This window comes from Rattus norvegicus, chromosome 5 (assembly GCF_021556685.1).
Source record: "Rattus norvegicus strain SHRSP/BbbUtx chromosome 5, alternate assembly SHRSP_T2T, whole genome shotgun sequence".
Taxonomy (NCBI): domain Eukaryota; kingdom Metazoa; phylum Chordata; class Mammalia; order Rodentia; family Muridae; genus Rattus; species Rattus norvegicus.
In genome coordinates this window covers 123,226,047-123,251,962 of record NC_141538.1, presented here as the reverse complement: position 1 = coordinate 123,251,962, position 25,916 = coordinate 123,226,047, and the positions used below count along the sequence as shown (strand labels likewise).

The 25,916-nt window shown below is 42.7% G+C and overlaps 1 protein-coding gene and 1 long non-coding RNA gene across 7 annotated transcripts in view; one reads left to right on the top strand and one right to left on the bottom strand.

Moving 5' to 3' along the window:
* Pde4b (phosphodiesterase 4B) overlaps nucleotides 1-25,916 on the bottom strand; it is a 576,426-nt gene that overhangs the window by 20,672 nt on the left and 529,838 nt on the right. For 4 of the 6 annotated variants that reach the window (XR_015687514.1, NM_001398935.2, NM_017031.4 and 1 more), the window contains 1 exon segment: nucleotides 16,743-16,855. Coding sequence is in view for 4 of the 6 variants with exons in the window: in NM_001398935.2 (NP_001385864.1) it covers nucleotides 16,743-16,855 (113 nt within the window). In the remaining 2 variants the exon portion in view is untranslated. 6 annotated transcript variants of the gene reach the window in all.
* LOC103692427 (uncharacterized) overlaps nucleotides 22,666-25,916 on the top strand; it is a 54,490-nt gene continuing 51,239 nt past the window's right edge. The window contains exon 1 of the long non-coding RNA XR_015621000.1: nucleotides 22,666-23,169. This is a non-coding gene — a long non-coding RNA (uncharacterized LOC103692427). The remainder of the gene's footprint in view (nucleotides 23,170-25,916) is intronic.

The following is a 25,916-nucleotide window of genomic DNA, read 5'->3' as shown; positions in this document are numbered from 1 at the left end:
TTCTTGGAGTCTTCCTGTCGACTTACCCAGCTAGTTGTCTGAATATGAAGGTAAAATGGGTCCAGAAAGAAACCATGGCCCAAGGACTTGCAAGGTTGGAAGGGAATGAATTTATTTACTTCATCAAATGCAGTGGAGAATCCACAAATTGGAAGGTGCTATTTCAAAGATAAATGAGTTCCCGTGTCTCCTGTACACATATCCTATTTTTCTTTAATAATCTGTCCTCACAAGAAAGCCCTGTTAGAGTCTACCTAGAAATAATGTCCCCAGAGGAAATGGTCAAATTCCCTTTTCAACACAGACAAACAAAGTTTGTGAATGAACCCTTAGAACACAAACTTCCCCACACCTCCCTAAAGCTGGGTCTGTCCAACACTAGATCTACAAACACTACTGAGAAATTACATTTAGGTTTTAGAAAGAGAAGAGCTATTATTTTTATAAATGACTTAATATTACTTTTCTAAAATATTCTTTTTTTAAAAAATCATCTGTGAGTTTTTAATTTAATTTTTATGTTCCCAGTATTACAAATGATAAGTGAGACTGTGTGTGATGTTGTTTTCTGTGTACCAAAATTCAACACAGACTTCTTTTAATAGAGGCTACTTGGCAAATATTTGAAATTATATTTTGTCAGATAAGTTCAATTTTTTTCTCCAGTTTCTGAGCCACTCTTTTTAAAGTGATGGGCACATATCCTCATTTTCTATTCTTTCTCAAAAGATGAGCTTAAGTCCAAAGATCTCCAGGCACTGAGCTCTTAGTGACTTCACATAGCAGGGTGAACTGGAAGGATCTTGGTAGCGTTATGTTTCTCAGACAAAAAAAAAAAAAAAAAAAAAAGGCATGCAGAGGACACAAGGACTATCGCCAGGCACGTGAAAGGGTTACTTTTAAACCAATCTGGATTTGTTAGCAGTGATTCTATATGATTAAAAAAATATTAAAATCATTGAAAGTATTTTAATTGAAAAATTTTGACTTGAAAGGATACTTTTTTCTCAATGATAACCTGGTGAAGTCGGTGAGAGAAAAATTTAAGGTCCGGAGGGGGGAAGTAGGGGAGGAGGGCGGGGGGGGGGGGGGGGGGGGAAGGTGCCAAAGAGAGGAAGGCAGTCCCAGTCATTGCTCCTGTGGGTGGCCATCTACGTAGGAGCCCAGCTGTGAGACAGGCGCCTTATTGTGTAGGATTTTCCTGTTTTTGCAGTTTGAAACAACTGCCGAACTCATTAAAGTCACAATGACTTTTGGGGACTGACTTTTGACTCATATTTTATACTCTTGTTAGTCATAACGTTATAAGAATTCCCGAGAATCAGGAAAGCGGAGGGGCTGAAAATCCCTCTGGAGATCACGCCAGAGACGCTCATGGTGGCAGAAAGGGAGAGGCAGTGACATAGGTTAGCGAGAGAGGACTACAAGCAATATGAGATCTCGGATAAAATGAATTGACTTCTTGCGTCGCTGTATCTTTAGTTGAGTGAGACGGTTAATTTTAAAGTCCCTAATTTTTTATTTTTTTAAGTCTGACTTTAAAATGAGACAGAAAAAAATCTGGAGCAACTATATGGTGTAGTTCTTTAAAAAGCCCTTTGTGAAACTCACAATTTCCACTGTTCTTAATAGCTCAGGCGCTGTGCTGCCTCCCTGCTGTCTTTCCATCATTTCTTTAAAACACCGAGCCCTGTTTCTTTAACGACATGTTTGTCTTATTTGAAAGGCAAGTGGAATAGCACAGGGTGAATTAACTGAATGGAAGAAGGGGCTGTGCCCATGGCCACGCATGCCCTCTTTGCCAGAGTAGCTGAGCCAGAGAGCACCGTTCCAGGGTGGGTCGTGCTTGCCAACAGGTTCTGCTGGGAGCAAATTCTGGACTGGGGGCACAGGGTTAGGTAATATTCACCACTCAAGGAACCACATCAGAAAGACTCTCTTCTGTGAGGACTTGAGGATCAAGTCGTTTCTCTCCCTAGATGCCCAGGGATGTAGGGATATGAGGTGGGTAAGAATCCGAGGAAGAGCAAGCCTGAATCTTGTCATCACAGTTTTGCAACAAAATGCTGACATTTCTGATGAACAAAGTTCTATTCACCAGCCAGAAGATGAGTGTTTGCTCAAGTGACATATGAAAGGCCAAGTAGGGACAACACATTAGTGCTTGCATACAGAGAACTGGAGAAAGGGAGAACGGGAAGGGTGCAGTACATAGTTGTTTCCCACAGTGACACTAGGCTTTGTGTACCTCTCCGAATCTTTGGGAGTTTCTCCCTACTTAGTCCCTTCACTGTCTGCTATCACTATTCACTATCTCTTTTTACAGTTTCTGAAATCTTTTTTGGGAGAAAACGTGACACACATTATTTGAATGCTGAGAAGTGGCCCTTCCTAACACTGCAGTAATTCCCTTAAGAACCTTTACAGAAACTTCTCATGACCCACATTCCCTTCCAAACTGCTGCAGTGACATGATTAAATAGACAAAAAAAAAATTACTGCAAATGTCTCTCAGGACTAACAGTCGCAGCATTTTACACAATGTACTATCTCTAAATTATGTATAGTTTATTATATGATGTATCATGCATATATATCTATATCTATATATATATATATGCTTCTGCAGTAGAGAGCTGCTAGATTTGGTGGATAAAATTCAAGATACTCTTTTAAATATAGAACCCTTTTGAGTACATGTGTAGTTCAGGTATTGCATATCCAAATATCTCACAAGAAGATAGAAAGTTATACGCTCGTTCTTACATCAGGGTAAAAGCCTATGCGAACTTCTGGCTAATTAAAAAAAAATCCAAATCTTAGTTTTTAGATAAAGATCTTCCCATCTTTTGAGAGATATAAGACCACTAACTATTCTTGGAACTTGATGACGCTATTTTATGTGCTGCCTTCTTGCTTTTAATCTGCAAGGGTATTTTGACATATTTTTGAGCGATGGCCTAACAATGAAATACAGCTGACCTCTTTAATCAACAGATGACCAAAATCATTGTAGCAACTGAGAAAAAGAATTAAGGAATCAAGGCTTAGTATTGAATTACTCTTCTATGCCCCCAAAGTCACAAGATTTTCATATGATTCCAAAGCTGGTGACTAAAACCTTTTTTAAAAAAGTTTCTCAGCTAGAAATCCTACATCTTATAATATTTAAAAAATAGAAACATTGAATCAGATGCATGGATCATTAAGTCTTGAATCCTCTCCAGTGGAAAACAAAACCATTGGTTGACGATCTCCAGCTCTCTGGAGACAACTACACAGAACAAGGAGAACGTCAGCCAAACATCTTAGTCCATAAATAGGAGTCATGGCAGACATTTGACCACTGGACTGCATCCGAAGACCCTGGTTTTTTAAGATAGGATTTTGCAACGTTGCTTAGGAAGTTCTTGCCTCTACCTCACAAATTCAAGCCTTGTGTGTACTGCCACACCCAGCGGTACAGTTCCTTTTAAGAATGGACTCCCACTTCCAGACTCCAAAATTGCTTGAGATATTGCAAATCCCACTTTCTTAAAATGTCTACTATTTCTGTGACTCTGCGAATCTGCCATAACTTATTTTTGAGACTACCCTTCTACTTTCCTAAAGAGCACCATAGAGCCTATAATGTATGCAGCATTAGTTATATTGTTTTCAGCTGGTGTCACTCCTATACTCCCTGACACTGGAGAATCGGGAGGTTTCGAAGCTGCTTTAAGAATCACTTCTCCCGAATTAACATTTTTTCTGGGCTGGGACAGTCCAACAGTCTGTCAAGTTTCAAGGTCAACTCTGGGGCCTATCAAGTAAACCAAAACCCTGAGATAATACTGCTTTATCCCTTTCTCTCCTGGAAGCATGTATCTTGTCCCGTTTACTATTTTCTCATGCCTCATGTTGGACTATACACATCCAAATTGAGAAAAACCTGCCACAAGTTGAAGGTCTGGACATATTTGTAAACTCTAAAAGATAAAACAAGTGTCCCAGGTAATTTTTATCCCATTAGAATATATATATATATATATATATATATATATATATATATATATATATATATATTCTGCATATTGCTTTCCTGTAATAGCTACAATACTTTAGACCAGATGGATGCACACTTTCACCCCAATGTATGTACAGGTCTGTTGGGAGATAGACAATTTCAGAGATGGACACCTAGCTTTTACATGGAAAAGAGGGAGTGCTCACTTTATGCTTGCCCTGCTAGTGGACTTCAATAACACAAAAGAGGACTGACCACAGAAGACTGACCACAGAAGTCAGTAGCCTCTATAGCATGTGATAGAGACAGCTGAGTGTTCTCTCTAATCTGGAAATAAACAGCTATGCTGAAGCCTACTCTAGGAAACTGCAAGTTACTGAGCCCGTGAAAGACCAAGGATTTCTACCTTTAAAGTGGGACTGCCAGAAAGGGCATATGTCTATGACCTAGTGGGTGCTCCACGCCATGGGATTTATGCTTGAAGCTAGGTTTTATTTCTGAATTTTATCTCAGGCTTTGAGTTCATGGCTTCATGGAAGTTTCTTGTGGCTCTTTAACAACTAAACTCTTTTTGTTGTTGAGAGTAGCTTGCATAAGTAACTGCAAAATTCCCACCACATGTGTGATGCACTCCATGTCATGCAGGACACATGATACAAGAGTCACACAGGTGCAGGCTTGCTCACTGACATTTAGAACATTTACCAGGCTAAGGAGTGTAACCAGAATCGCCAGAAAGATAAATGAAGCATTTATCTCCTTATTTATTATGAAAACCATAATTAGAAATGAGTTTATATTGAGGCTATAACATTTTAAAAAAAAAAACGCCTGTTTGGAAAAGTCAGGATGTTAGTTGTAGTATGAATTTATGTTTCTTTAATTTAGGCAATTTCTTCTAATTAGGAGACTTCAGGTTTCTCCAAGTATTGACCAAGGCTTGGCATAACCACAGACTGCCTGCGTGACATAAGGATCTCTGTGCCGTGTATGTATCTGCTCAGATTTGTAGAGTTGAAGTCAATCTAGTTACATATGAATTAGTTGAATATGCTACTGGCATCGGCAAAATGCCAGTGCAAAGGTTATGGCCCAATAGCGGCAAAGCAGTCTTGTACCACGCAACAGACAGAGCGGTGCTGACTGACCCCAGAGACAAGGAGTGTGAAACAGCAGCCATTATGAGACTTAGACTCATGGCCAGATGGATGCCGTCCATTCGAGAGAATGATAAACCAAATGATGGCAAATCGATGAGCCAGCTTCCAAATAACCCACAGCAAACTTCCCATTTCTGCTCACAGGAAAGGTGCATTTACACATCCCCACACACCACGTCTCATATTTACTACTGTACTGTGGCACCCCAGAGAGTCTATAGGCCTTAAGGGAAGAGATGGGCTTTGGGAGCCCAAGTTGCCCCGTAGCCTGTGTTCCGTGAGGCAGACTCAGAGTTTTCTGGGCATAGTTCTGGGTCTTGAGGTCAGATATGAGAAGCATGGATGAGAAGAGCGAAGCCTGTTTTCTGAGTTACTCCTATCAATCATGGGAAGGACTCAGGCTTTATTCATTTTAACCAAATACATTTACAATACTGAAAAAAAAAGAAATGATCCATTTCTCCGGGGGGATTCATACTCTTTGGTTAGGTAGTCCTATTTTAGCATCTTGGTTTTCTGTGTTAAGAGCTTTCACTGGGCTGGGGAGATGGCTCTGCGTATAGACTGCTTGCTGCCCAAACCTGAGGATCTGACTTTGGATTCCTTGGTGAAAAGCCAGGTGTGGCAGTGCAAGTCTGTAACTCTAGCATGGCTTGAGGGAAAGGGTGTAGGATGAATCTGAGATTTATTGGCTAGCCACTCTAGCCAAAATAGCTTGCCATTTTGGTTCAATGAGATATCCTCTGTGTGTGTGTGTGTGTGTGTGTTGTAAACAATAAAGGGAAACATTTGGTATTGACCTCCAGACTTCATGTACACACTCACTACTGAGCACACCCAGATACACCAAGGTACACAGACCCTAAACACTCTCTGGAGCTTTCCTTGAAAAGCAACATATGACCTTTTCAGTTTGAAAATGTACTCTGCTAGTCATATAACATGCCATAGGCAATGCCCTTATCCAGATTTTAATGATATAAAAAGTATTTTAATGATATAAAAATATCAGTACAAAAAATGTCTTTAACAAGTTCAAGAAAAAGCAGATTCTTAGCAATTAAACGAGTCTGACTACTAAACATTTGAAATGTAAAACTGGCAGCCCTTGTTGCAACAGTCTCAAGGACACAGGCGTGCAACGCTAAGAAAGATGCAAATAAGCTTTGTGCAACCAGACTCTGAGTGTTACAACCCAGCAGGGAAAAAGTCAGTGGTGCTCATCCTGTCAAGAACACAAATTATGTATTTGCCTGGCCAAGAAAAATATTGCCAGTGCATCAGTCACCATGGCTGTATCTCAATCATCCAAGCCAGAATGGAGCTAGCAGCAGTCGTCACAGTGGGTAAGGGAGGGCTTTGTAGCTGGCAGGGTAGCAGGCTCTTTTGTGGAGCATCAGGCCTGTTCAGTTTCAGGCCACAAGTTAACCAAGTTAACCAGAGTAGGGGCTTACACTTAATTTACTAGGGAATTATCAGAAGGTTCCCAGCTCCACATAATCAAGTGGACACGTGAAACTACACTGGAAAAATATCAAATCCCAGGTCTCTCAAAGGCTAGTTGTGATAGTATCTGATAGGACGGTAAGAGGCTTGGTCAGCAGAAATACAGGCGAGATGGTGTGTGCATTGTAGGAGAGGTTCGTAGCACAGGGCCTGACTGTGTGAGAATGGAAGCGGGGTCTTCTGGGTAATGAAATGACAAGTGAGGCTTACAGACAGACCGAGTTTACTCATCTGCAAGTGCTAATAAAATTCTGCAGCTCCTAAGTCACAGTTTTAACAAACGTTCTGATGCTAAGGGTTAAAAGGAAATTTGAAAGTCACCCTGTTGACCAGCCAAAGTTAGTAAAATTTTAGTATGTCTTTTGTAACTCGTCTCTATTTTTCTCCTATACTAAAGCGAACATTTGGGTTCTTTATCACGTTTCCTTCCAGTGTAGTCTCCTTTTAAATATTTTAGCTTTTAGTTCAAATCTTCCTTTTTCTCTTTTCCAGCAGCCTAAACATCAAACGGTTTTATTCACTTGGGGCTTCGTAATTTTTCTTTTCATTTCTTACATACTGTATCCAAAGGAGTTTCGCCTTCCACTGTCCCATTATTTAATGTAAACAATGGCTGGAAATGGTAGCTATCAAAAGAGCTGAAGTCATGGAATCTTGTCAGGAATCTTTTAAGCATGGAATAGCTCTCCTTAATAAACATTATACCAATACAGTTAATTCTCCAAGTCACTTTATTTTCTCCAACTACATTTTCATTCTAAAAATATTTGAATAATAAAAAATAATTGCTTATTTGCATCTATTACAAAACGTTTAAAGTATTTACCTCAGCAGTCTAAATTTTAATAAATAATGAACTCATCTTGAGCCACAGTGGGCAGTTTATGACAAAAATAAGCCTATGCGTTCTCTGAGTGAGATTGATCTGACCCGAAATGCTTATAAGCATTGGCACTGTTTATCAGTGAGCAGCTGCCAATAGAACCGAACTAATGCTACTGTGATTTAGGTAATAGGACTCAAGAATGGGCAGCTCGGTTAAGCCACAAGAGCTTCACATTGAGATATTCATTGGAAAGAGACATTGCAGGGGTAGAAGAGGTGAACCTGGGATTCCCACCTCGATCTCAGTTTGCTGGGGTCGCCACTCTGCTAAGTAGCTGGGAGAACCCACAGTCTGGTGACTATTTGACCAGTATGTAAACTCTAATTTGCCATCTTCAGTTCCCAGCAGAGGAAAGGAAGAAATAAGGATTATCATAGGATTTGAAATGAGACCTCTACCTTAGTACCATAATCTTCCCACGATCCTCCGACTCTAGAAAAGTCATGCCCCAATAAAACTACTTTTCAGTGAGATTATACCTCGTATTTTAAAGGTTTTTAAAATTATTTGATCGTCACCTTGTATTGATAAGAAAATAGGCCTTATTTATAAAATGTTTCCTCATCTGTAAAGTGACTTCAAGTGAATAGTATTTAATTAAATTATTTTTTCCCTCAGAGTAACAGGAGCATATAAACACAATCCCCCACTACCACAAATTATATATAGTTTCCTGCACTTTGGGGAATCACAAGGGTTTGCACATTCACAGTACAATAAACGAGCCTCGTTCGTCCTGAGATCACCACCATGACCGTGGCATCTCCTCTGTCAGGAAAATATAAAAAGAGGGCTTTTAAATTTTCTCTCTCAACTGAAAGTTGCAGGATTGTGCCTAGTACAGCTGTGTGAAACTGTAATTGGGAATTATCTACCAAATGTCCCCATCTGTAGTGACTAAGGACATTAGTTGCCAGGTCAACACTTAGTTCACTTGCTCCTCTGTGTAACACACAGCCAATCTAATTCAGTTGGAAAGGTATTTTTATTTAGTGATAATTTCTTGTTAAGGTATTAGATGCCAATTCTTCGTTCCTGAAATCTACTTTTTTTTTAAAAAAAAATATTGGGTTGATCTTTTAAAAGCTTCTGGGTAGTTTTACTCTGACTTCAACTTCGTTCAAAGTTAGAATAGTAGACAGTCTAGTGCAAGGAAAGGACGATGTGGTCTTGTAAGGTTCTTAACGGCAAAATTCAAATTTACTGTTTTAAATTAAGAAGAGAAGATTACAATGAGTCCACCTTGAAGGTGAGTTTTACCTTAATAAACTTGCTGTACTTCTGTCTGGGAGGGCTTGAGGCTTCCACAGCCCTCCTTCCTAACTTTGTGATTGTTTTTGGAAGGGAATGCATTGTGATTGCTGAGCAGATGTGCGTGGCTTCTAGCTTTAAATGCTACTCCCTACTTCATAAGCTACTCCCTACTCTGTAAAGAAGAGAAGATTATCAGTGCTCTCCAAAACGGGCACAGAAGAACAGAAGACTCACTATCTTCTTCACTTTTAAGTGACTTAACAGTCCTTTCTTTGTGGAGCATTTGGCTACTTTAAAGTAAATCAAACAAAGAAAGTTACAGCAGAGTCTCCTAAAGACTAAATCGTTTGGCAACAGCTGAGGGAAACATCACATCACGTGCCAGAGGGCAAGACAGAAAGAGGCTGGTAGGTCCCCGAAAAGAGCTAAAGCAAGTCTATACAGGAAAGCACAGTGAGAGTTGGCATGACGCTGACAGGAGTGCACCCCCACGGACCAGAATGGGTGCGCCCTGGCGTCTTCTGGTAGGGTATTTTGGTTTTCATAACAGTGATTGATCCTTGCCCACTGAACCCATTTCACCTAGAAGTTAAATATTTTGGAAGAATTGCATAAGAAGGAGCCTCACCCCTGGCTTTACTTCCATAGATAACAATGGTAAGGAACTTGGTGGGGTGGGGAGTCTGGAACTTATTCTCAAAGATCAAATATGCAAAGGCAGGGAAGTCTAAAATGTGGAAACCAAATGCTAAGTCCATTAACTGGCTGCAACACAATATTTCAAAACTGCTAGTTTAGGTTTATAGTTGACTCCCCGGCTATAGTGTTCCCCTGTCGCTGGCCAGAGTCACACAGTGGTGAAATTCTGTTTGAGATATTTGCTCTCTTAGGGAACTTGCAAGTGAGTTAACCAAAAGCCTGGGTGTACTGGGTCAGAATTCAGTAAAGGAACTGGCTCCTATACATACGTACTGATGTAGAAATAATGTAGGTTAAGCAAAACACTACTAATCACATTTATTACAAAGTGCTAGCCTAGGAACTCTTTCATAAGAATAGCATTTCAAAGGCCGAATCACACTCAAGGATACGACTATATTGTGCTGCAGGAAGAATGATTTAAACAACAATAAGACTGATGAGTTAAATGTTTCCTTTCATCTCTGAAGAGAATGACCTAAGAAAGCCCTGAAACCAGCCCAGGTAGCTCGACAGAGGTGGGAATGCTCCATTTTATAGCCAGGTTACAGGCAATGGGAAGGACGTCGTCCTAGATGAGGATAATATCAAAATCTTTTATTTGGGGGAGGGAGGCAGAAAGGGGCTAGTCGGTGTAAAAAGGAATTTAGTAGTAGACCACAGCTCCAAAGCCAAGTTTACTGTCTTATCTTAAGTGAATTTCGGGAAAATAAAGAAAGCTGCACTTTTGCACACTAACCCCCAGGAAGCCAAGGATGTGTCTGACACTGACAGACACATCTGACAATTCCATTTTCCTAAGCGGCCATCCACTATCACTATGATAGTTTCCCACTTGCCTGTGTTAGAAGGACTGTTTTTCAGCCCAAACTGAGTCTGAAATTAATGGCTAGGTTAGAGGACAAGAAGCACATTAGAAATCTGAACCAGACCCAGCCAGTAAGGATAAGACCTCCAACCAAACGTTACAAAGTTCATGGTGAAGGATCACTAAGCACCTCTACCCTTCCGTTTTATTGTCCTGTTGGGATCCTGACCATGATCCCTGATACTCTCCGAACCCCATCAGCTCTAAAGCCTCATGTGTATTAGGCAAGCATACTACCATTGAGCCATATCCTCAGCACTAAGAATTAAAACCGAGAGAGAGAGAGAGAGAGAGAGAGAGAGAGAGAGAGAGAGAGAGAGAGAGAGAGAGAGAGAGCCCACAACGTGCACATGTGCACGAGTATCAGTGTTCTAATTAGGGTTGGATCTTAGAGCCCCATGCATGGTTGCAAGGACTCTACTAATAAACTATATTTCCAGGCATGGTGATTTTATTCATGCTAATCAAGTTATTTCTGCTAAATGCCACTTTAACCACCCCTAGACACTGCCTATTTCAGAGTCTGTATATTCACAAAGGAATATGGGTAAAGGACTTAGTATGCCAAGTATCTGCATGTAGCCATCTACTCCTGTGTGAGAGACATTGGCTATCCACCAACATAAATTTGAGACCTGAAGTAACCTCAAAAAAAAAATCTATTCCAACTACTTTGTTTTATAATAAGGAAATGAAAAGATTCTTTTTAAATTATTATTAACTTGGGTATTTCTTATATACATTTCAAGTGTTATTCCCTTTCCCGGTTTCCGGACAAACATCCCCCTCCCCCCTCCCCTTCCTTATGGGTGTTCCCCTCCCAACCCTCCCCCCATTGCCGCCCTCCCCCCATAGTCTAGTTCACTGGGGGTTCAGTCTTAGCAGGACCCAGGGCTTCCCCTTCCACTGGTGCTCTTACTAGGATATTCATTGCTACCTATGGGGTCAGAGTCCAGGGCCAGTCCATGTATAGTCTTTAGGTAGTGGCTTAGTCCCTGGAAGCTCTGGTTGCTTGACATTGTTGTACTTTTGGGGTCTCGAGCCCCTTCAAGCTCTTCCAGTTCTTTCTCTGATTCCTTCAACGGGGGACCTATTCTCAGTAAATGAAAAGATTCTTAAACGATTCAGTTGCTCTGGAAAATCTTCCCAGTAAAGGTAGACCTAGAATGCGAACTCGTGGCTTACGTTCATGCTCTTTCACTTTAAGCTGAGCCAGTAAAGAGAGAAAACTGGGTCAGAGAATGCACACCTCCCCTCCTGCTGCTCAGAACCAATGCTCACTCTATGTTTTTTTTTTTTTTCCTGGAGCTGGGGACCGAACCCAGGGCCTTGCGCTTCCTAGGTAAGCGCTCTACCACTGAGCTAAATCCCCAGCCCCACACTCTATGTTTTAGAGCAAGATCATCTCTAACGTTTGTCGGGGTGTGTGCATAAGCCTGAATGCTTAACACTACAACTTAAGCTATCTCCCAAACTGCTTGCTAACTTGATAGATGGCTCACCTCAGTCTAGAGGGTCAACTAGAGCTTAGCCTCCCTCAACTTGGATTATATCCTGCTCTCTACTTGTTTCTCCACTCAGGATCTCACTGGCAAGCTTGTGTGAGCTCTCTGCCACAGCCTACTTGTCCACGCTCCTCACTTTCTCCCCAGTCCTGTGTTGCTGCTACGTGGCTGTGCCTGGGGCCTCAGCATGTGTACCTGTGTGTGAGCACATCCACACAGAGGCCCTTGGGAGAGGGGTAAGAGCCACGTGAGCAGAGAATGAGGAGTCTGGCCATAGGCGTGGTGAGGTTTAGTAGGGAACACATGTATTTCTTTGGTTTAATGAAGCCCTTCTGCATAGCTGGAGGAAACCATCCTAAGGCTCCCTTCAAGCCTAGGGACCAGTAAAAGACCCCTCTGTGTTAAGGGAATCCCCTCTCTCACCATTATCATCAATTAATCTTTCAACAACCTGCTCCTCTTCTCCTGATAGAGCTGGATGCATCTATTGGCCAATGAGATCTATTTCCTTTCAATTCTGTTAGGCCCAGTGTTTGCCATAGTTACTGATTGGTTGTTCAGGGGTGCGGAGAGTTGACTCCCTCAACTTTAGAGCACTCGCCTTGCCTTGGTCACGATTATCTTCCAGCATTACGATTATCTTCCAGCATTACGCATTCAGGGTTACTAGTGCCTTCGGGCTGGTAGAATTCAGTGACTTGAGCCCCTCCCTTCCAAGAGCCCAGGCAATTAGCTGCTACAGGTCCTCAGAGTAGAGCTGGAAAAATAAGCCTGGGCAGCCAGGAGGGCTCCCTTCTCCAGTGATGGTATCTGGATGTGATTTCAGGATGCCCCAAGAAAGTGCCATTTGTCTCCCATTCCCAGCTAGAATGGGGGTTCCTCAGCAAACATTTACTCCAGTACTCTATTCCAGCTCTTTAGTCCAAAGGAAGCGTTGGTATCCGAGACTGTACTTTCCAATTTCAGAACACCCAATGTCATCGTCTGGGTCCAAATCTGTCCCAGGCAAAGCTGATAGAGAAAGAAAAACGTGCCCCGCCTCCCACTCCTCCCCCAAGCAAGGAGGGTATCTGGGGCTGTGACTAATCATTTGCATATAGCTGCATTTGAAAACACAGTATGCTCATCTTTCTACCTTCACTATACCAGGTACTAATAAGCCTTTTGATGCTTTTTCACCTGAAAATCCTGGATGAGAGACTATGCTTCTCGGTCCAAAGTGGGCAGGAACACCTCCCATCCCTTCCCAGTCCCTCCCCACCTCCCTAGGATTGATTGCTCTGGGCCCATCCTTCCTCAGTCACTGTTGTTGCAACCCTGTACTTTTCTGACTGCGTCGTCGTCGGTCAGGAAGGCGACAGGAAATTCTAGTCACCCTCACAGCAGCTGTGCCATTCCTCCTATCCTCCTCTGATGACGTGGGTTGGCTTTGGTGACAGGAGATCAGGAACTGAGCCATAGCGAAGGTCGGAAAGAGAGGTCACTGTTTGTGCTGCTCTGGGACTGGGGATCCCTGTGGGGCTGTTTGCTTTCTTCCTTTCTATACTGTTTCTCTTTCCGTTCCTCTTTTTTTGGGCAGAGCTCAGGCATCCTGTTTTCAAAACAGCAGGCTGTTTTTTTGGCACTTGAACTCACGCTCTAACGCGTTTTGCTGAAGGAGAAGACAATCCTTCCAGGTGAGGAGAGGTGACCAAACTCGAAACAACCATTCATGTACAAATCTAAGAGGGAAGGGCAGACAAGCCTAACGTCTAACTTGGACTGCTCCCTGAGGGGGCCAGGCCTTCTTCCCAGCACCAGAAGCCGTGCCCTGGTCCTTCAGGCTCCTGCTCACCTGTTTCATCTTCTTGCCATTTTTATTTATTTTTTCTTTAAGTTTGAAAAGAAAATATTTTTTGAACACTAATTCATCTGGCTGCAAGTGTCTGTGAAATTTTGAAACTCCACTTGGCCTATTGCTAGTATTCTAATATTCAAGGATCAAGAAAACAGAGGCAAAGGAAAAGACTGTTTTTGTTAGGTGCAGGAGCAGTTCCTGTCCACCTGCCTGGAGAAGCCCAGGAAAAATCAGCTGCTCCTTTGAATTCTCTCTATTTCTTTAGGCCCCCAGATGGGTCAAGGAAAATCATAAATAAACAAGGAAGCACTGCCCTGTCCAGGTGTAATAAACTCCAAAGGCCATTTGTGTTCCCCCTACCAGACAGGCAATTCTTCACCTTTTCCACAGACTGGCACCTATGTTACCAAGTAACACTCCCTTCACAGGACAGAGGCTCTGCCATCTGTACTCTGGAGTTAAGTTCAGACTTTGTAAACAATAGCCTTCGGGTCACCTCTGAAACACAAGTAGGGACACAGATTTGGTTTTGCAACAATGTAGTAGGTGTGTTGGTAGGGATCACCCACTGGATTCCTACTTCCTGGACGGCACTTTACTAAGCGCTTTGGGTACAGTAAACTTGGAGAGATGAGACCCACTCTTCTACTATAAAACTGAGTCTCTGGACAGTTAAGTACGTTCATATAAAATGGCTAGCAGGGGAGACTGGCAGAAGTTAAACCACGACTCGACAGGTCCAAAGCTTTGCAATCTTCTGCCTTCTCTAAAGTGCTCTCTTTACACTCCCTTTCAGCTCTCGAATTCAGCTTTGATAAGCCTCCTTTGTTCAGTAAGAATAAGCAAAATACTACCAAATTTGGCTACTTAGTGGTAGCAAAGAGGACATTTCCAGCTACGCAGAACTCTCAAATAATTCCAGCATTTTAATTTTAATGTAGAGTGAAATTTTTATTGTGCATAACTTGGTCTCACTTTCCCAGATAACTTTTCTCTGGTGGTCACAATATATTGTCGTTGTGTTGTTGAACTATGTACGCTACACCCTTGCTGTTGTGCTCAGTATCGTCCAAGACAACCATCTGGTCAACAATGAAGGGAACAGCCGAGTGGAGAGATCTCTTTAAAAACGCTATTTTCCTATTCACCCGCTGTATAACTGCTTAGCCTGCCACCTTCCCACTGGGGACCTTGCTAACAGGTAAGGCAGCTTCTGCTTCAGCTAACAGTGCATGGCATCTCTTCAGGGTTAGCTCTTTTCAACCTCTCATTGCTTCCTTTCTCGGACAACCATCAGGGAGGAGTGGAAACTTGAGGGACCAAGAATCCCTGGTCTCAATCACTTTTAATAACTTTGCAAGATAGGCAGCGGACAAGGCCACCACTCTAGGCACACACATGGCATGCAAACTAATGGGAATGTGAAGACTGTCTGCTCTTGTTCTCCTCTGGCTAGTCCCTTGCTTTACCTTGGTGACTCTAGAGATTCACGCCCTTCACAGTGAAAATGTCACCACAGAGTTTGAGATCCACAGGTTGCATCAAACATCACCAAATAAGAGACAATGCAACAGATGCTGACGCCGAGAGGCAGGCAAAGTCCCTGCAAAACATTCTGTGTAAATCCCGGAGTGATTTGGAGAAGTTACACAGTGAAGCCCCCAGCATGGGGAAGCAGCTGGGTTTTACATCAACCTGGAAAGTCCCAGCTCGAGAGAAGTCAGAAAATACTAGTTAAAACCCCAGTGCGTCCTCTTTCTTTACTCCCCACCACAATGAACTCTGAGCTAACTAACATTTCAGACAGGGCTCACTTCTGCTCGGTTACTAATCACTCCATGAAAAAGTTTCAGAGTAAGAAGGACCCTACTACCACCACACACACACCCCGGCATCTAAGGATGCCCTGTTTCCTCTACCATGCTGCTTTGAAGAGGAGCCAGCAAGCTCTGTTCCAAAATGATGCTTTTTACAGGGGAAGGAAGGGGGAAAGTTCAGTCAGGAATGCACCTTGGGCTGAAAGGGTAGGTGGGGTACAATGTCTCTTCCAGTCTCAGAAATGTAGGACAACAGCACAATACCTCAAGCTAGAGAGCCTTGTAGAGAGCCTTGAAGGTATACTCTGTGAGCTGCAGGAGAAGCAAGGCTTCCCTTTCAAGTACACCTATGTAGATACATATATCACTTCATAACTTCTGCCACACACAGAGAGACACACACCCCCTGCACACAGACACAGACGCTTGTATACACACACACACACACACACACACACACACAAAGTCAAAATCTGCACGAAAATGTGTAAACAAGCAGAAAACAACTAGCAACAACCCTCACTCTATAAATTAGCACTCTGTCCAGATGTTAATTAAACAAATGAGATAATGACAGATAATTAAAGCTCTTCAACACCAAGTTTTGTTTTGTTTTTCTGGGTATTGTAAATAAAGTCAGGCTGTTTTTTTTTCTTCTTTAGTATCGGTGGATTTTAATTTTAAATGATTTTCACCCTTAAAATTAGGAAAAACAAAACAAAACTTAGAAGGCAAAGTATATTGTTTCCTTCTTCTTCTTTTTAAGTCTCACACCATGTCAGCATCACAAAGGAAGTGTAATAAATACCAAAATGCCCTTATTCACAGCAAGAAATTGTCAGACTTGAAGGAAATTTGTGTTCTCATAAAAAAAAGTGATGGACCTACTTTCTGGTCGAACACGTGTCTACTGAACCGATTAGAATGTGGCAAGACTCGGGCAGATTTTAGTTTTCTACAAACAATTATATATATTTTTTTAACAATTATATTTTTTAAAGGAATGCAGATATCTCTAACTTAAATTCGATAATGCACAAATTCGGAAATTTGGGTTTTTTTGGACATTAACACTGACTAAGAAATTTCGGCTTACTGTGTTAGCAAGGCACAAGCAAAGAAAGTGCCACACTTGGACCAAGTCAACCAGGAAGGAGTTGCTGCCGGGCGTTCCAGTTGTAGTTAGAGAAAGCGGTGTGCTTACCTTGTTTGAAGCCATCTCGCTGACAGAGCGGTAGGTCTGGATGGTCTCTAGCTGGTCTAGGCACCAGTCTAGTTCCTCCAGCGTCTCCATTGCTAGTTTCTGATATGATTCTTCTGCAAACAAACACACAGACAGGTAGTTAGGCTGCAGCGGCTGCAGGCTGGCCATAGCCGAGTCTCCTCCGCCTCGGCTGCTCCCGGCGCCACTGACGGTGCCCCCTTGCTCCTTCATTGTTTGCTTGCCGACTCCTTGCTTCCAAGCTCTTTCTGGTGCTCTGCCCGGGAGGGGGAGTGGCTGGTGCCAAGTTTTCACCCCCTCGCCGGGATGAGGTGTCAGTGATCTACCAAGAAACTTCCTCAGAGGAAGAAGGCGGGAACCTGCGCCCAGACGCTCATCTGCATAACTGTGCCCTAAAACTCAGGGCAGAGTTTTCTCAGGCTACTTCTGCCTTAGTCATCCCGGGGCTGTGGGGTGTGTGATGTCATTTCTGAATGTTTGCAGTCCGGAGGAGAAATGAGGGAGGCTTTCCCCTCTCTTTGCTTTTCTTCTAAATGAAACCAGCTCCCTATGGCCATGTTGGGGGAACTGTTTGGCTCTTCTGTTCTCAGGCAGGGCAGTCATTCATTCTGGGGAAAAATGCTTCAGGTGGCCACTGTGAGCTCTCAGAAACACTGACCCGGACAAAGCTCTCAGAAACACTGACCCGGACAAGAGCGAGACACAGACTATTCCTTTCTCTTCATGGATTCTCTCCCTTAACCTAGAGGTAAAATGAGGTCTCCTGATGATAAGACTCCAGTCTAGAGAAGCTGTCTGGAGTTTTACGTGAACATGTTTATTGGCCTGGGAGTCTTGTGGCTCTTGTTATAATAAACAAAGCCAAGACTTCCCTTCTGGTCGTGCCAGGGTCACAGGGAAACTCTGAACCGGACTTTCAGGTGGAGGCAGATTCCAGGAGTCTTTTGCGTTGATGCTAGGGGGTCTCCTTTATTAATTGCTTTCTGAGAAATTCTCAAACTGCTCCATACAAAACAAAACTCCCCACAAAAAAACCAACCAAATTAATAAACTAACACCCCCCCCCCAATAAACCAGTGCATTCAAGATCATATATCTGACTGTGACTGGAACACTATTTTCCACTTCCCAGGACATGTCATTCTATCATAGCCAACCGTTTGTGGGTCCCAACAAATACCTCAGGTTATTGACTTAAGAAAGACCTAGGTTAATAAACACTGAATTCATGTTATAATTTTAGGTGAATTAATGAAGCTTCAGATATATAAAGCAGGCAGATTCCCCACATCGACTGAGGAACAGCAGCTAATTACCACACATTCCAAAACATAAGTATACAACAGATACAGCAGTCCTGCCCGCTTTAGCATGCTTATACAGTGGTTTCAAACATGTTTACAAAGAAGCCTCAGTGAGACCACACATCCTTTCCTATCGCACAAAGGCTTTTGTGTGTGTGGCATCAAATACTTGACGCAGAAAGAGGAAGAAATAAAGTGTGATCCCAGGGAAACAGAGTGGCCTGTCCATGGAGGCACACTTCACAGAATGAGGAATTTGTTTATCCATGCAGTATGCACACACTTCAGGGTAAAAGAGGGGTTAAAACCCAACATCCTGTATGTCATACTTGAAAACCCACAAAACCACCGGAGGTGGCTTCCTCCGCCTTCTTTTCCACGATCCTCAACGCACAGACAAGAATTTAGGTGTTTTCAATAAAACTCATTTCAAGCCAGTTTTGCACATACCTTGCCTCTCTTCCTCTTCACCTTTGCAATGCTGTCTTAACTCCAAGATTCTCCTCTCTCTCTCTCTCTCTCTCTCTCTCTCTCTCTCTCTCTCTCTCCCCCCCCCACCCCTGCCTGTGTCCCAGAGCACCCCTTCCTCCCCTGTTTCCTAAGAACACTTCTTCAAGAAAGCTTTGCCTAAAAGGACAGAACCCTCCCACCATACTCCCAGACTCTAATAAAAGAAAAAGTCCAACCACTTCCCAGCTGCTTGGGCTTCACTGCCTTGGTGCCTTTCACCATCACCACCTGCAGCCTCTGTAGCTGGGACCAGACTTTCAGCGGGCCAGCCAGAAGGGGAGGAGTTTGCTCAAAGCTGTTGGAATCAGCAGATATGCAAAATGACTATAAGATAAAATAGCACAGGTCTCATTCCTCCATGCAGAGGAAGAAGAGGTCTGATTTCCACTCCAGCTTCACGTAGGAATTACAGAATGGTGCCAGCAGAAGCACTCCAAAAAGCCAGCCTCTTCAGAGATAGACCACAGCCCCTGAGCACTGCGAGAGGTATGTGTGCGGTATTGCCACTGCAATAGGTGCATCTGTGGATGCTTGTGTCTGGCTAACACACCTCGTGGCATCTTGCGCCTTTGTCTTTTCCTCTTCAGGCCCAGGCCAACCACAATATTTTTTTTTCAAAAGCAGACTGCTCCACTTAAAATTCTGTTAAGCTGGTCACTTTCCAAATTCTTTCCCCCTCATAATAGCTGTTTATTTTTTATTAAAATATTTTTATGGATCTTTTTGTAACTTCACAGTTGTCTCCATACATATATTTTCCAAATTCTTATCCTGGAGTCAAGACTTCATTCCCTGCTTATCACAACTAAGGTAGAGGACACAGATACAAGTGAGAGGGAGGGATGTCCTCACCTCACTGGTTACTCAGGGTTGTAGCTAGCTCAGCACTAACACTTGCTACTCAGGGTTTTAAGTTGCTGGGCCCTGGCCTCCAGCTTGTAGCTTTGTAGCCTTGGGGCCATAATAGCCAGTGGTGAGACCCTAGGAGACATTCAGAGGCCACCTTGACAAGTGGGGATAAAAAAGTCTGCCCAAGCTGTTTGCAGAGCCTTGGCATCTGGAGTCAGGAGAGCTTACATGCAGTGTGGTGAGGAAACGCCATTGCTGCAGCAAAAACCAGGCAGACCAGCTTTCTCTTTGAACGCTTACTGAGTGATCCTAGACTGCCATGTCCAACAACTGTAAAAGGAGGATATGAGTATTCACGTTATAAAGAGAAAAGGTGAGAGGGTGGGACTAGATAGTGCTTTCTAAAGAGTCCGGTGCTCAGTAGAAAGGTGGGCAGGAAGGGGCAGCACTTAGTACTGGCAAGCAAAGGAACCAAAAGGCCCAGCATGGAGGACAGTGGGAGGAGGGAGAAGAGGAAGAGAGAGCAGAACTGTACTTTCAGGGAGAGGTTTTTCAGTAAAGATCTGCAATACATTTTTCAGGGCCTGTGGCAAAACAGAAGTGTAAGGCTTCTGGATCAAAACCCAGCAGAGAGGTGGAGCATCATGTTTTCCTTCTGGATTCTCTGTCCTCCCCACCCCCACCCCCAACAAGTTCTTATTTTAAAATGCTTTAAGATGAACAGAAAAATCTCAAAGATCATAGAGTGCCTGCATCCTTGCATTTACTTTCCTCGAATTGCTAACATTCTACTACGTTATTTGGATGCCTTTGACTCAATTAGCAAATGGCTTGGTGAGTGTCACTTAATGACATGTTCTTTCAGGCATAGAAGTACCGAGAGGGAGGACAGGTCCTTCAATAGACTTGAAGTGATGCTCACTCTGACTGAAGGTGTGCACACAGATCCCCAGGTACTGGCAACTCTTCCTACAGCAGGTTTTTGTGCTATGCCTGAACTGGGAAAAGCAAGACAAGCATTTTCCCACAGCACAGGACTCTTTGACTTACAGATAAAGTCCTAAGGGTACTACTGTCTCTTCCCTGGGACCTGCTGCATACTGAGGTCAAAGGTTATGCTGATTGACACAAACTAGTCATTTGGAAAGAAGGAGCCCTCATTGAGAAAATTCATCCATCAGACTGCTGTGAGGACATTTTCTTGATTAATGATTGATGTTGCACCTACCAGTGGTAGTAGGTGGTCCTAGGCTGTATAAAAGAAAGCTGGGGTTGGGGATTTTGCTCAGTGGTAGAGCGCTTGCCTAGGAAGCGCAAGGCCCTGGGTTCGGTCCCCAGCTCCAAAAAAAAAAAAAAAGAAAAGAAAAAAAAAAGAAAGAAAGCTGAGAGAGCCATGGGGAGCAAGGTAGTCAGCAGCATTCCATCATGCTCTGCTTGAGTTCCTGCCTCCAGGTTCCTTCTGTGCTTGAGTTCCTGTCTTAGCGTCCATCAGTGATGGACTGTGATCACTTGGAGCCGAATAAACCCTTCAATAAACCCTTCCCTCCCCAAGTGGTTTTGTTCACAGCCTTTATCACAACAACAGGAAGCCTACTAGAACAGTGATAAACAAGATGTTTGTCATATGGACACACTGGCTCTGTTCGCCACTTGCCAACCCAGAGCAAGGACGGCTTTTAACTATACCCACCATAAAACTTTGCACAGCACACTGGCCACACCCAGATCCTTCTTGTGCCTGTACCCAGCCTCTGTTGGAGATGGTGGGACACAGTATTCATAGGTGATGAGAAGAAGAAGGATGTTGGATGTTTTCTGGGATGCCAGAGGTTAGAGGAAGAGAGTGTTTGAGAAAATAGGGATGGGGATGTAACTCAGTGATAGCATAATTGCTTGATGACATGGGTCCTTGTCTAATCCTTAGAACTGCAAAGAGCAAGCAGGCAGGCAGGCAGGCAAGCAAAAATCCGAAAACAGCTACCAAACAGAGAAAAGTTTTGAGAACCTCTCTAGGGAGACAGACTAATAGCCAAATTCATTTGCAGCACACAAGTTCCAAGATAAACTATGAGCTTTGAAAAGGCAGCAAATATGGTCCCGTTTGTGCACAGGGCTCTATGAAACTACACAGGTTATATTTCCAGAAAGTTGCCCTGTTCCTGTCATGCATAAGATGGTCCTGAAGGAAGTAAGGCTGTCACTACAGAAGCAAGTCTTGGTGGGAGGGGCTGAGAATGAGGACTGCAAGCATGAACGATGGTATCAGGAAGCCTAGCATTCAAAGAGAAGCCACAGGGAAAGCCCACCTTCTTTCTTCTTAGTCCTGCAAGAACAGCTGAGGAAGCTTTCCTTTCTTCAATAGGAAGGTAGGCAATGCATTTGATGAATGGGCAAAGGTTATAATTAATATTAATCTTGTAATGATATATTGTATTCAAATAGCTCTTTTCTTGAGGGAGCTCCACAGTGTTCATTAATCCTTGCAACACCTCTGTGTGACAGACAAGAGGGTATGATTGATCTTTATTAAGGCTTGAGCCAGGGAAAAAGTCAGAGGTTAAATCATCCGAGACAATAGTATCGTCTAGATTCCTGGCAGGACTGTATTTTCTCGGTGCTAAAGAGGATTCAGTTAGAGCTGAGAAGCACCCTTATGCCTGAAAATGCTGCATTTAAAGTAACAGCTGACCAGATCTTTTCTCCTTAACATTGCATAATTGCTTTCCTAAATGTTGTCAGTCCTGAGTCTCCTCTTCCCTTTTTGGTCCATCTAGCGTAGCTCTTAGCAGAAGGGGGCTGTGCAATACTTCCTCAGAAGGCCTGGTATGATGCTTACATTCATCTTGCTGCAGTGGCTGACCTCAGGCCAATTGCCCAAGGTCTTCGAAACTGAATTTCTTCACATGTAAAGTGAGGTCAAGCAAATTACCCGGCTCTCATTGGGAATGTAAAATAGGAGAATGCATGCAAAAGCAGGTCATATACCTTCAATTATCATATTTTTTGCAAATATCTCCTTTTTATTTCAGATGGGCTGCAGGATCATTATAGATAATAAGGAACTGGCGAAGGAAGAAAAGTAGACATGATACAGGTCGTGGTGGTAAACCCCCATTAGTAACATCATAGTGCAAACTTTTTCATTTACATGTTGGTGTTTACATACAATGTCTATACATTAAATTAAGTCACGATGTATACAATGTATAGACTTCTCAATAACCTTCTTTGGTTCAGCCAATGCTCTTCCCCATTTTCCTCTGTTTTTTTTTATACATTTTCAGCTTGTCTACTATTTGGGATCATAGTCTAAATTCCCCAGTGTTTTCATTCTAAGTTTTCATTCTAATCCAGAAACAATGTGTGTGTGTGTGTGTGTGTGTGTGTGTGTGTGTGTGTGTGTGTGTGTGGGGTGGGGAATGTATATTGGGAAGATGAGTCTAGAAGTATGACCCACAGAAGAGTCATGGTGGGAAGGGGTTATTAGAAAGCTCTGAATACTCTCATACAACCAGCTCCTCCTAATCAGAACACACGCAGTAAATAGCAACACTTACAAAGTTGGTGACCTGACTGGAAGCAGACTTCAGCTCCCTAAAATCTGACGCTGTAATGTATGAAGCTCAGTGTGATCTTTTTACACCTGACTTTATGGAGGCGGGGACAGACGCTCCCCCAACAGCATTGATGCCTTCTAAACAGAAACTTTCCACTGGAGACAAATGAGGAAGTTGGAGTTCAGAGAGGTAAGTGTTCTGCCCCAACAAACACACAAGACTGGGAAGTGAAAACATCACAAGATACCTCAAATATAAACTTCCCTTCAAATTAAATGTTATCTAAATGCTGCTTTAGCACAGCTTCATTTATATCAGGAACATGTCTGTTAAGTTGCTCCCTGTTTGCCACATACAGAACATAGAAAGGAAATGAAAATATTTTTCCCTTGTAAGTTTCATGTAATTGGATTGTCTTCTCATGAAAAGGTGGCAACTGTTTGCATAGTTATTTTTATGGGTCAAATCATTTAGAGCAATTACCACATGAGACATGGAGGGTAAATTTCCTAAAAAAATATATTATATTATTATACATTAATTATACAATATATACACAATAATTGTATTAATAATATATTGTTAATATTGTATATTAAATAATATAATATATGTATGGTTAAAAAACAGTTACCAAAAGAGTTGAAATAGAGTATAATCCAATTTATATAAAGTGCTAAAGGAAGAAGCAAAAATGAACCTATGATTCAAGAGGTAAATGATCTTGGGGGGGCATGTCCATAGCCATAACTGATTGCTTTCATGGGGCTATGCTGCGGTAATGGGCTCAAGCATGCCTGTGGGCTGGCTACATGAATCTGATCATTTTGGGAAAGTTTGTGTCTTCTCTCATGATTTGTTTCTTTTTGACATTTTGTGTAAGTTTTCTTTCAACAAAGTCCCATTTAAAGAAAGTCTAGTCCAAAACAAATGTAATCACCCCTCCCAATAAAAAGCAAGAGCAGGATTTCTTTAAAGGAAGCATCTGAACTGGGGCTTCTGGAGGTCTCACACAGCTGGGCGATGTCAGCCAAGGAGTGTGCTTTCACTGGGATGCTCTTAGTCACGCCGACTTCAGTAGTACTCATTGGAGATGGACCGTGCCTCATCTGCATCCTGCCTCAAGCACTTGCAAGCCATGTGTTCTGAGGCGAAAAGACTACCCTCGCCCTCCAGCATCCCCAGCTTTCCCACCTTTTTGGGGGGCATCAACCAGTTGTGAGGATTAAGCAAACAACACATGCCAAAGACATCTGGAGAACTTTTTCTAATTTTTTTCCTGCAACTTTTTGGTCTTCAACTTCCTGAGGATACATTGACGTGGTTCATAGCTAAATCATGTAGAGAAACAGTTTGGTTCTAGGGAAAGGAACACAGGTGAGAGGGGCTACAAATGCCCCTTTAAGCTGGGTTACTTCAGGAAAATGCCTTCTTCATATTCTCTTTATTGGCTTTCCAACTAATCCTACCAACATACCAGAGCAATGGTTTATGAGATACTGAGAATTAAATATAAAACTGTTAACTCATTCATTTATTCATTCATTCATTCATTCATTCATCACAAGTACACTGAACACCTACTATGTGCCAGGTCTGCTCCTGGGTGCCATGCTGACTATAACACTGAGTAAACCCCCCCTTACTCAAACTGTCCTTGGTGTTGAATGATAAAAACCCCCTTGCTAATCTCCTAATGGTAAGTGTATGAACTTAGATGCCTTACCAGCACCCTTTCCACTGTTCCTAAGAAGTGAGAGGTATACATTTGTTAGATTCTTTGCATCCAGGTTATGACCCGAATTTTGTGCACAAGCTTCTAGCCCTGTAGATGTCCTAAGTCTGGGTGCCTTGAGGGATGCTAAGTACCTCAACATGAGCATGCTTATTTCATTCTCATGTTCTTCTCCACAGGTATAATAATACTTGAAATATGTAATATAGCCTTATCCACATGGAGATAAGGTTTATTGTTTAAATAGGTTGATGCTATTGTCCTGTTAATTTGGTGCTCTTCATTATGATTTTGTCCCTTGCAGTTAATAGCATCCTTTTTTCCTATCAAGCTGTGGTGCCCAAAGCTGTGGGCTTAATTTTGATGGATAGTTGATGAAATGCACTCATGTTGGAATACAACATCTCAAGAAAGCATGTGTAGAATGCTCTTAGAACAAAGGGAACACTTACATGCTCTGTAATGCAAGTCTTCCAAAGGCACAATTTATAAGCCCTAGGTGGGCTTTCTGCAGGCTAGTCTTTGCCCATGTGTCCTTATAAATATGGAATATATGCAATTGCTTATGACAGGGACTTCGCCCTGGGTGGATTCACTTCACAGCCCTCAAGGGAAATAACAGTAGAAAGTAGGTCATTTTGATGCCGCCGTCTTTAACAACTCTTCAAGATGCCAAGTTACCAATCTCCAATTGGAACTAGCCCTTGTGTATAGAACTTGACAGTTTACTGGCCACTTTCCCTTGAGTGCCTCATTGTTTCCCTTGAAAAATAAATCCAATGGGACAGAATGGTGATGATGATGTGTAGTTTCTGTGATGCACTTGAGAAAACTGAGGCTTGTCCCGCAGTTCACTCTGAGCACTGAAATGAGAGAGAAAGGGGTAGAGGGAGGAGAGAGGGAATGTAGGAAGAGAACCTCGGATCTCTTGAAGACCTTTGATTTTTTTTTTCTTTTAATAAGCCACCAGCCCTGTCATACACACAGGGTCACCACTGCAGTTAGGCTTCCTTGGAGGCACACAGAGAGGAAAGCTAGGTCCCTGCTATGGCAGCTGGTAGCTCTGTTTCTCTTGGTTCTTTTCCCACCCCCCTTCACAGCCATCATCCTAACTGAAAAATCTGCTCTTGTGCTGACTCTGACTTGGGCATTTGATTGCTAATGAACATTCGTATTTGTCCAATCAACAAACACACACACA